Source organism: Onychostoma macrolepis, chromosome 14, assembly GCF_012432095.1.
Source record: "Onychostoma macrolepis isolate SWU-2019 chromosome 14, ASM1243209v1, whole genome shotgun sequence".
Taxonomy (NCBI): Eukaryota; Metazoa; Chordata; class Actinopteri; order Cypriniformes; family Cyprinidae; genus Onychostoma; species Onychostoma macrolepis.
Window position 1 is genome coordinate 23,649,542 of NC_081168.1, and position 12,502 is coordinate 23,662,043.

General features: G+C 36.1%; 1 protein-coding gene across 2 annotated transcripts in view; it reads left to right on the forward strand.

Annotated features, from left to right (window-relative positions):
* Positions 1 to 8,374, forward strand: part of LOC131552854 (protein diaphanous homolog 1) — a 114,197-nt gene extending 105,823 nt beyond the window's left edge. For both annotated transcript variants that reach the window (XM_058796986.1, XM_058796987.1), the window contains one exon: positions 6,298 to 8,374. In XM_058796986.1, the coding sequence (XP_058652969.1) occupies positions 6,298 to 6,485 (188 nt within the window). In that variant the 3' untranslated portion in view covers positions 6,486 to 8,374. The remainder of the gene's footprint in view (positions 1 to 6,297) is intronic.
* Positions 8,375 to 12,502: the final 4,128 nt, after the last annotated feature.

Here is a 12,502-nt window from a genome sequence, read left to right on the forward strand (position 1 = left end):
AGATTAAAGTTGATTTATCATGTGCAGGGATTGCTGGTGTTGAGGGAATACAAAATGCAGAAAATCACTTTATTCAAGTGAAGTGGTTAAGTGACGTGTGGCCAAGTATGGTGACCCATACTTGGAATTTGTGCTCTGCATTTAACCCATCCAAGTGCACACACAGTAGTGAACACACACACACACCCGGAGCAGTGGGCAGCCGATGCTGCGGTGCCCAGGGAGCAGTTGGGGGTTTGGTGCCTTGCTCTAGGGTCTCACCTCAGTCGTGGTATTGAAGGTAGAGAGAGCGCTGGACATTCACTCCCCCCACCTACAATCCCTGCCGGACCTGAGACTCGACCCGCAACCTACGGGTTACAAGTTTGACTCTCTAACCATTAGGCCACAACTGCCCCAAAGTTATTAAAAGTTCCCATAGTTAATTGATACACAATAATAGATAAAAGAAGAGTGTTGAAACATGACACACACACCAAGTTTGTGGTTTGATTTCCAGGGAAATCATGATAAAAATGTGTACTTTGAATGCACTTTCTCCTAAATGTAAATTTACAGTATCAAAAAGTTTGGGGTCAGTAAGATTTTTTTTTTAAAGAAGTTAATTATTTTATTTTAAAGAGTGTTAAATTGACAGTAAAGACAAATTATTATGTTATAAAAGGTTTCTATTTCAAATTAATCCTGTTCTTTAGAACTTTCTATTCATAAAATAAAATAAAAATAAAATGCATCACAGTTTCAACAAAACTATTAAGCAGCACAACTGTGTTGAACATGGATAATAATAAGAAATGTTTCCTGAGCAGCAAATCAGCATGTTAGAATGATTTTTGAAGGATCATGTGACACTGAAGACTGGAGTAATGATGCTAAAAATTCAGCTTTGATCACAGAAATAAATTACATTTTAACATATATTACAATAGAAACCTTTTTTTAAATGTTAATATTTCATAATAATACTGTTTTAGTGTAACAAATAAATGCAGCCTTGGTAAAAAAAAAAATAATAATTACCAGCCACAAACTTTTGAAATGCAGGAAAAACGCAAAATATGATTTTAGCATATTTCAATATAAATGTTGTTCAGAACTGCACACAATAGTAAACCATGTGTGCTTTTTTTCCCCCTCTTTTCATCTGTATTTTAGACTTACAAACAGTGTGGAGCAGTGCTGTGTGTGTAACTGGATCTGTCGTTGAATGAATCCAGATGTGCTGCTATGTGGCAATAATGACCAAACTCCTCTCCCTCCCTCTCTCTCTCTCTCTCTCTCTCTCTCTGCCTCCGCATTCCCGCGCTTTTTATCTTTTGTATTTAGTTCCATGGTAAACTCTCCTCGTTTTGTCCCCTCCATTCCTCTCTTCGATCAGGCCATTTTTACTTTATCATCTTATATTCCCTCTCTTTTCTGTATCTCTCTGCAGTTTTTACTCGGTTTACTTTGCTGCTTCAAACTGTGTATTTTTTTTGGAATCGAGTCTAAATCTCAGTGGTGTTTTGTATTTTTAGCCTTTCTGTAGCAGCGCACACACAAGCTCTGTTCCAAAATCTAGTGAGCTCCCTACCTAGACAGCATGTTAAGGCATTATTGGTGTTTTCTTTGTGAAATGATGCTTCCCTTAAAAATGCCTTCAATTAGTGCTATCTGTGAGTTACAGCCTTTTGTAGACATTCCAAATCAGTTAGGATGCTGACTTTGGAGGAAGCTGACTATGTAGACAACACAGACGGAGATACACACGGCGCCTGTGACTCAACCCCTCAACATATGCCACAGACACACACATACATACATACCAACACACACCCATTCTGACCACTTGTTCATTCTGCATATGGGTGCGTTCACTCTCTCTCTCTCACATACACACACAGTTTAGATGCCTTTAGACAGACCGAAGGCATGCAGTGTGGAGACAGAAGACGCCCTGTGACCTCTGATCCCTGACCCTCTGCATAATGATTCATCAGCCAATCAGCGACAGATGGCAGCTGCTGCTTTAATCACATTCTTACAAAGACACAAACATATGCACAAAAATATGCTGTGCTGTCTCATATCTGGCAGAAACTGCATGGAAAATTTTCAGAAATATAAATAATTGGGCTAAAATCTTTGAGCTTCATAAGGCTTTTGTTAGACAGGTTCATGTTTGTTTGTGGCTGCATTTAACTTACATACTTCACGCCAAAATGGTGATCATGAAAGTACATAATGATGATGTTATGTATACTTAGTACATAATTAGACAGTACACCAGTACTGAGGCATATTATTACCTCATGAAATTGAAATCCTTGATGGCACATTCCCCTTTGTCATGTGTTGTTTGCATCTAGCTAAATTAACTTAAAATTTCTTATTTAACTTGAACATTTATAACAATTTAACATTTATCATATCTAAATACTCCTTAGTAGGGCTGCATGAATAATCAACATAAAACTGAAAGCGTGATATGGCTTAGTGAGATTTTCAAATCGCAAATGCCATAATTTAATTAAATGTATGTGAATAAATTAAGACAGCCATGTATATTAATACTGTATTTATTTGGTGCAATGCACTTATTGTGTGCATACATTGTACTTATATTTTTAAAAATACCTGCATGTAATTACATCTATAATTAATTTCTGTAATTACATTTATAATTACACTGTTGACCGATCCCTATCACCTTAACCCACCCATACCACCAAACCGGTCCCTAACCTTACCCATTTTACAATACAATATGAACACAATAAGTACATATTTTTTTATGTAATTACATGGTAGTTAAGGCCACTTAATATAAAGTGAGACCTTGGTTTTTTGTTTTGTTTTTACAGTGAAATTACAAAAGTAATAGTTCTTATTTTGGTATTTATTAATTTTCATTTTAGTAAAAACAATAATTAATATTATTTAATATAGTTTTTTATATTATTTATTACAAAAATACCAAAGGAATTTACCTTTTGTGTGTATCTATCTACAGTGTGTATATATATATATATATATATATATATATATATATATGTGTGTGTGTGTGTGTGTGTGTGTGTGTATAATATGTGTGTTATATGTGTATGTGTATGTATATGTATGTGTATGTATATATACATATACATACATATATATATATATGTGTGTGTGTGTGTGTATATATATATATATACACACACACACACACACACACACACACACACACACACACACACACACACACACACACACACACACAGACACACACACACACACACAGGTAAATTCTAAAAAAGAGGAAAAAATAATAAAACAAAATAAATTATCTTTATATTATTTTGCAATGACACTTTCTTTTCTTCTTTTCTTCCCTCAAATCGTACAATAGTGGGTAATTGCTCTTAGTCAGGATAGACACCATATTTAATAAGGCTTTGACAGATGTTTCCAGAAACTTTCCAGTGGTCATTTTCATCCTTCACAACCTGATTATAGTTGTATGAAATTAAATTTTATCTACATTCACTAAGGTCCATGCTAGGTCAAAGAACATCCACATATGCTGTTTGACTTCTATTTTTAATGTGCTATAGGATTTGGCATGCACACATCCTATTCTTGCAACCTATTTAGGATAGATACTATGCAAAGGAAGATGTAGCTGGTGTGGGTGTGTGTCTATTTAGGCTGTTCATTAATATACACACATCTGCCATGTCGTGACCCCACACACACTCTTGACTCCTCCATGAAAGATACACACAGTCAGACTCACACAAAGAGACAGAGGCACACCCTGTGCCCAACACTCACAAACACACAATATCACTTCATAGAGCCCTTACACACAAACACCCACAGAGAAACACACTGTGTGCCAGATGTCCACAAAACACACAGACACACACACACACACACCTCTTTTGTACAGCCTCACAAACATTGAGGCAGGCCACACCCTTTAACCATCCCACCAAAAGAGCAACACACACACACTCCTGCTGCTGGACGAACGATACCACACACACTTAATCATGTTAGACACACACACACACACACAGCAGTCACATGCTCTGCCTCAGGGGGGAGCTCAACACCTCCAGACACTGTGTGAAGACTTACTTATTTTTAGCTTCATTACCCTGATGATAATGATCTCTGCTCTGTTTTCACACCCAGACAGTCTGAATCTCACTCATACACTAGCAGCAATAAAAAGTGTGATGACATTTATATTTAAATTTAGCTTTGCATTGAAACAACAGAATGATTCTAAGGAAGCAAAGGAGGATGCAAAAGAGTGAAAAGATGAAAGCCAGGAGAATGCGAAGGCGGTTCAGATGTGAATCTGTCATTATGTGGGCCGTTTATATAACGTTTACTGTCTCTCGCTCATTCTCCTCTAATTAAAGAAGTTAATTAAACCACACAGCTGCTCATGTGACACGTCTCAAAGGAAACACGTCATCTTCAGATTTTCTTTTATGTGATGCAGAAGAGTTTGAGATGCATTCATGATCCTAATGATCTACTTGTCAAAGTGTCAGAAGACTCTTTTATTTATTTATAGTTAGTTAGTATGACAGTGGTGGTCAACAATGACAATGTCTTTAACCAGATGATTTTTATTTAATTAATTTATTTATTTTTACTGTAATTGAGTAAAAACTACCTTTTCTATTACCAATGTGAATTTTTTTATTTTTGTCTTAACCAACACTATTAAAAGTAATATTCTTTAATATTTGGCCTTATTTTCCATGACAAATATCAAAACATTCTTAAAATCAAGATATTATTTTTATTTATTTATCTTATTTATTGCCGAAACAAGAAAAAACAACTTTGTTTTATTATTTTTTATATTAATGTAAAATTGGATATTAATAATATTTAATAATTATTATCGTTGTTGTTATATAGAAAATTAATTTTTCAGACCACACTGGCAGATATTCCTTCTTTTTAAAGAATAAACTCCTAATTTTGATAAATTTCTAAGTGAAAACCAGACTTAAAATGTCTCGAGTCATTTTGCATCTCAAGTGAATGCATCCTGATTTAAAAAGTTTTATATATTTGACCTGGAAAACAAGACAAAAATACACAGTAAAACAGTGAACTGTGACAACTGACTGACTTTTTCATGTGTCCATTTCGGTTTCATATCACTCTGTAGTCCAGGGGTGAAATGTCATTGGTCCGAAATCCACATCACTGTATATTAAACATCAAACATTTTCCGATAAACTGTGATCATCTTATGGCATTTTAATAAGAAACAACCAAACCAAAAATACTTATTGTTGGAAACCTGTTTGGACACAGTAGTAATAGAAAGTGGCCATCATTTTATAGCAGAAACACAAACTACAGTAACTCTGTTACCATTGTAAATGTTTCTAGAGTCTCATCTGTCCGACACTCGCAACCCAAAGCTACAAACGCACCCATAACGACTTTTTTTCCCCAACAGACTCAGTGCTGTCCTTATCACAGCTCACACTGGACACCTGCTTGGTAACGTCTGTGTGTGTGTGTGTGTGTGTGTTCTCTATTGCGCCGCATGCTTCGTTACAGATGTTTGTTCAGAGATCGTTATCAGTGGCACTGCCGATTCTTTGTGTGTGTGTGTGTTTAATCATGGTTTCCTCTGCATGGTCTTGTTTTGCATACAGGCTGAAAAATGTGAATGGAATATGACATTATCAGACAGTATTTTCCTATGAATGTCTCACCACAGGAGATTTGTTCTGCAGCTGTTATTGGAGCGTTTAACTTGTGTGTAAACACTCCACTCTCACAGTGTCCTAAATATACCAACATAACTGCCAGCGCACATATATGACGACGTATATGATGTTATGCAGCTGTCTCTTATGTCAGGATATCAATCTGATGGTGTTTATAGGAATATTCTAGGTTATTTTCAACTTTATGTGGATGAATAGCATGCTGCTTTAGATTATCTCATCCCTCAGTTATAGGACACCTTAAGAGTAAAACACTTATAATAATAACACTGAAAGCATGCTTGATTGTAGGATTATGACACATTCAGCCACCTATTGTACAAGAAATGATTTTCTTACTCAGTATTTTTGTCTTTTTTTTTTTTTTTTTTTTTTTTTAACTTTACACTCATAAAAAGGCAAGTTGTTGGTAGTTTTTGACTGCAGTGCTTTAAACAATGACCTTTGAACTCTTAACACCTGTGTCTGACCTCAAAGAGTGACCTTTCCAGCTTGATGTTTGACCTGCATGAAACTGAACATCTTTTTAATTGCCCTTTATTTATTATTTCCCTTTCCATTTCAGCCAACAATCGGAGAGGAGCCGGTCAAGCCGTGACAAACATTCTCGCCAAAGAGCTTCTTCAAGAGGACGCCCCACCCGGTGCCATGAAAAAGAGCCGACAGGAAGCGGAGGACAGGAAAGAGTCATCTCCGGCGGACACAGGCTCGCTGGAGGACCTCTTAGATGATGCTCCGCTGCGCTCAAATTAAGGACTTTCTCTGCTGATCCTGCCGGTTAAAAGACAGACTGTGTTTGGGGACCAAGTCTGCGAGGGCGGGGCTCTTGCTAAACCACACCCCACACGGCTTCCTATTGGCTGTTACGCTGGAGGAGTGGCCTCATCTCATCACTGTCACAGTCGTTTTGTCATTTTCTAGCACTCTTTCTCTAAACACAAGGTTTCATCTGTCCATTATCTCTATTGAGTCTGCAAAGATTCCAAAGATTTGTATATAGATTCCAGAGCATTTTGTTCCATTCGAAATTCATCTGAACATCCTCTTCTGGTTCCTTTTTAAAAACAAACATCTGTTCCTCTTTAACATTTAGCTTTTTTTTTTTTGCTCTTTGACTTTAAAACACATCATATGGCTGAAAGTTTGAAATAAGTTACATTATTGTTCTCGAAACACGACGTGCCATTAATGTCGATCCCATAAATGCATGTTCAGTTAGTGTGTTCTTGAAGTGTTCTCACTGAGGTTCTGTAGCCATCACAAGGAGGTCTGGTACCTGTTCACAAAATTATTTCTTTCTTCCTGTGCTCTTCTCTTTCTGGGTATTTCATTCTGTCATTTTAAGTGAATGGTATTGTTTGAATCTCAAAAATACTTGTATTTTTCACTGGCTACGATCATTGAGCCTCGTTCATTCCAGTCATTCATAAAACCATTCTTGTATAAATCATTGCATGGAGTTAAATGTGACAAGTTATGCAAAAATGGGTTACGATAGAACATTAGTAAAAAAAAAAGTGCATACATTGTTGCATTGAATTGAATGCAATAATCTACTTCTCAGTGGTTTTTATGAATAAGTTGTGTTGATTGCTGCACTTCATAGAATGTTTCATGAACGGCATTGGTCAGTTATGCGTGTTTCCATAAACGTCCATTGTGTTTTTGTTTTTGTGCTATAGTTTATATGTTTTCTGCACAATGAAGATCCAAACTGGTGATACATACATCACACAATTTTCAGTGGCGTTTCACCATCGCAAGATAAATCATTTTTCATTTACTGCCAGACATTGAGTAAAAAGTCACTGTGAACTTGGCAAAAGTAACATTGACAGGTCCTTTGGCATTTATTTCTCTGATAAACTGTTTGATCAAGACAAATCTGAGGGACTGTAGCAGAGCACTTCTATCATTGGTGCTGAAATATCTGCACAGACTTATTAAACTTTAGTATTTTTCATTGCAGTCTTCAAAAGACAGAGAGCAAATGTCCCTTGTTGACTGATCACCAGCAGATACTGTTTAACCTGTCGCCCGTTAAGATTGTTCTCGAGTCGTAAACTGAGTTTGTATCAGTGACGGAAATATGACCTCAGAGTTTCAGCTTTGCAATATGACTTTTCTGAATGTTGATGTTGGCTGAATGTTTGAGGGTAGAGATCACTGTTTAAAGCCATAGCTCGGACTGCATTTGTCAAGAAATCCTGAGAACTTTTCTTCCGGATTAAACTATATTAAAATATATATGCAATTATGTAATGTGTGAAAAATTACGTCAATGTTTTGGCAGTGATCCGCAGTTTCGGAGAACTGGGAGCCAACAGAATCTACTTCAAAGCCGATTGATCGTGCTGATGGTTGTACAAGTCAACAGTTTCACTTTCTTGAAAAAGCTGGATAAAGATCACTGGAAAAACAAAGAGACTGTGTTTTCTTTGTTTTGATGATTTTTTTTTTTTTTTTTTTAAGAACACCGTTTTTCTTTGTCAATTTTTATTGTTGATTGTTTTATTGTAATAATATAGAGATTGTATTGGTGAGATCCATTGGTCAAATTGTGTATTTTGCGTTTTGACTGTAGAGATGTTTATTCTGGTTGTCTCTAAAACCACACCATTAAAATATAATCTTTAATTCCATATGGATTTTGTGTGTGTATGTTTGTTTGATGGGTTTTGCTACTATTGGATTGATGGAATATTTGAAAATGTATGCAATAGCAAAAGGTATGGTACTTGTAAGGTACTTGTAGTAACTGAAATTTACTTATGGACCCCAAAGTATTTGGACACTTACAATAAACATTAAATATTAAAAATCTTTCAAAGAACAAACAAAAAATGTCCTCACCCTCAGGCCATCCAAGATGTAGATGAGTTTGTTTCTTCGTTAGAACAGATTTAGAGAAATAGAGCATTGCATCACTAGCTCTCAAATGGATCCTCTGCAGTGAATGGGTGCCGTCAGAATGAGAGTCCAAAAACCTGATAAAAACATCATTATAATCCACACCACTCCAGTCCATCAATTAACATCTTGTGTGAAGCTAAAATCTGTATGTTTGTAAGAAACAAATTCATCATGAAGATGTTTTAAACTTAAAACCTTTGCTTCTGGCAAATACAAGTCATCTGTGCATAATAATGCTCCCTCTAGTAAAAAAAAAAAAAAAAGTTGTCTTGTCTGAATCAGGAGAGAAATAGGCACAGATCCAGCCAAAACCCTTCTAAACAAATATGGTGGTGGATTTTGCTGTGAGAGGACAACAGGGGATGAACTTTTTCACGAAAGCAAGCGTTATTTTGGATTCTGGACTCATATTTTTGGCTAGAAGTAACAATTTGAACTTCAAACTCCGTAATGATGAATGTTTCTTACAAACATGCAGCTTTTCAATTCACAAGATGTTAATTGATGGACTGGAGTGGTATGGATTACTTGTGGATTATTGTGATGTTTTTTTCAGCTGTTTGGACTCTCATTCTGACGGCACCCATTCACTGCTGAGGATCCATTGCTATCAAAATAAATTTGCAGAAAAAATATAAAATATACAGAAACAAACTCATCTACGTCTTAAATGAGTCCATTTTCAGCACATTTCTGGCCAAACTATTCTTTTAATGTAACATACATTTACAATTTATTTCAGCTGAAGAAGTACAGTTTAAGAACCTCCAAAATAAATATATTTTATGGTATGGTGCGCTTTTCTAGAAACACATTATATTTTTAGGACTTTTTTTTTTTGTTAGTGCCTCACAGATATATGTATAAGAGAGAACATGCACAAAGTCAATATGTCTGTACAGAACACAAATGTGTGGTAACATTTATGGAACATGTCTTGTGTGTGTAATTTGGTATGACTGGTACAGCATTTTTTTTGGCATTCCTGTGTGTGCATCTGTGCGCTGGTTTTATGTCTCATGAGCGCGGAAAAATGCAACTATGATTTGGAATTTCCTCTCAGCAAATCCCAGTCTAACACACTCACACACACTCCTCTGTTACAACTCATACAGACACAGGGAGAAATGCCTCTTACATTAAACACACAAAACATGAAGGTCACACAAAATCTGATTTCTTGTTTGTGAGTTGTTTGGCACATGGGTTAACTGGGTTAGCAGTTTCTGTCGTGTGCTGTGAAGTCCATCTGTCTTTCTCAGTGGTATAGTATGTGGGTTTTTTTAAGAGATGTTCAATGAGACGAGGAGTTGGGAGAAGAGTGGAATGTTTGCTTTGGAATCCCTCCATTCCCTGTAACCATGGTGATTATTCCTCCAAGAATAGCATCAGTCTAATCCACAGATTGTGGAAACCAGAGCAGATATGTTTCACAGTATGTATCTGCTTGTTTGTTTTGTACATGCATCATCATTACTATTGCTTATACTTGGTGTTATGGGTTTGTTCAAATCTCTAACCCTAAATATGACCAATAATAGTGAATGTTTGTTTTTGAATTACAGCCATTTAATGGAGTGTTTGATGTGCCAGTTGTCAGGAAGAGTTTGATTGTCTGATGCCTGTGTGCAGCAGCAACAAAAAAAAAAAAAAAAAGAAAGAAAGAAGGGTACTTAATTTGTATTCAATTGTTAAATGTTACTTGCCATCTTTTTGTTACTGTTTGCTTTTTCTCCACAATTTTTTTTTTTTTTTTTTTTTTTTACAGAGACTTTCAACAGATTTTCAACAGAGAGGAAGTGAAAGACAGGAAGAGAAAAAGAAACATGATGAACTGATTAAAGCTCTTAAAAAAGATAAAAGCAGCTCAGAGTTCTTTTGTTCAAAATGAGATGTGGTGTGTGTGTTGACAATGCACATTTGCTTTCATTTAAACACATTGTTTAAGCATAAAGGCGTAGAGCTCTTTGTTTATGTGTGTTTCTCATTACAGATCTTCATCAGAACACATTCTTAATGTCTGGATCCCTTCAGGACTGTTTCTCGTTACACGGCTCTTGTTATATTTCACCCTCTGCACTGCTTCATTTTCTTGTTGTTTGTGTTCTTCAGGACAGACTCTTGGCCAGCAATTGGCTCGGTTGTGGCCAGACGGCACAATGATGGCCGCATTGATGCTGTAATGAGAGCTGGAGCGGCCGGCCAATCAGAAGGCAGGAGCTGTGTTCTCAGGCAGCTGATTGCTGGCTTAGTGTCACGGTGGTCTCCAGGTAGCGAGTGAATGTGGGAGAGTATGTGGCTGTTTGTGGAGGGTGGAGTCGGAGAGAGAGAAGAATGGAGAACTAATTCAGCAGTCTTCATTAAGACTTTGGCAGCGAGTTTGGACCAAACAACCCAAAACATAATGTTAGGAGTCCCTCAGAGCTCCCAGCAATAGTTCTGGCCTCCCATCCTCTCTCTTAGCAAATTTCAGTGTCAATTTCAAAGTGCTTTGAATCTGTTTCTGAATCCAAATTCTTGAGTCTCTCTGTACTGAAGGTGGCCAAAAAGATGGATATGAGACACAGTGATAGAAAGTAGAGAGAGAATGCGTTATAAAAATCATTATTTTTTTTTATTTAATTTTTTTTTTTTAAGTGAGTCATGCTGAAAGTCTTTCCAGTCTTTCACTTCTGGAGCTTTAAAGGTCTTATTTGTTCCCCTCATAAACAGATTTAAAGTGATTCTGTCACCAAAATACCTTATGTATGCTGATAAATGATACTTATACGTTAATTTAGAAACTCTCCATCTCCACTAGTGTTTTAATTTTTATAATTTTTTTCTCCAAGAGTTGCTCATCCAAAATGCTTAAATCTCAAAAAGCTTCAATATTCACATGTGTAAAATCTAATAAAAGCTCACTGAGATGATACAGAGACAGATGAAACTGTTTTTGTGAGTTTTCTGGCACAATCATTTTATTAGCAAAATACTGCTGCACAAAAAAATCACCATTTAACTCTAACCCTGAAAAAAAAAACCTGTCTTGTTTTGAAGCAGGACAGCAATTCACCCTTCGGAAAGACAGAGCAGGTTACTTTTGGCATGAAACAAAGTCTCAAATTTTGTCATTTTGTAAGAAATTCAAGCAATAAATTCTGTTTTGTGGCTCTTTAATGTGTTGTGACAGATCACTGTAGCGCCTCAGTACAAAGGGTCAATTGCGAGTAAATTTTGGAATGTAATTTATAAAGTAGCATTTAACTTTAACAAGCTATCTAGGCATATTTAACAATATGCGTCACATGATTAAATGTGTCATTATTTTCAAATACCTCCCTATTCAGTCTACAAAAAAAAAAAAAAAAAAAATCAAATTTATCCGTTTGGGAGAGCATCTTCAAAAAGCTCTATTTTTGCTGGACAAAAATGCTGTCTCTGTGTGGACAAAAGGCCAAAATGTAGAGAAAAAAATGTTTTCAAATATATCTGGATTAATGTGAGCACAGCCTCAGGCAAGGCAGATGGCATATTTAATTTGACACACATGAAAACAAGGTGAGAGCAATCGCTCTCAAAAACGCTTGACTTCAGTTGTTCAGCCAATGAAACAGAAGGCAACAGACAAAAAAAAAAAAAAAAATAGATGTGAAAATTAATTGTCTCTCAAAGCCCTGTTTTCGTTTGCGTAAAATTAAGTAGAAGTCGCCTACCCTGACTAGTATTTTATTTGTAAAACACTATTTTATTAGTAATTTTATTGATGCCTTGATCTTCTCTTTCAGTCCTGTGTGAGAGATGATGATTATGATGAGAGACAGAGATGCTTTGATTACAGCTGATCTGAAGATCAATCAGTCCTGCTGCTCTTCAGA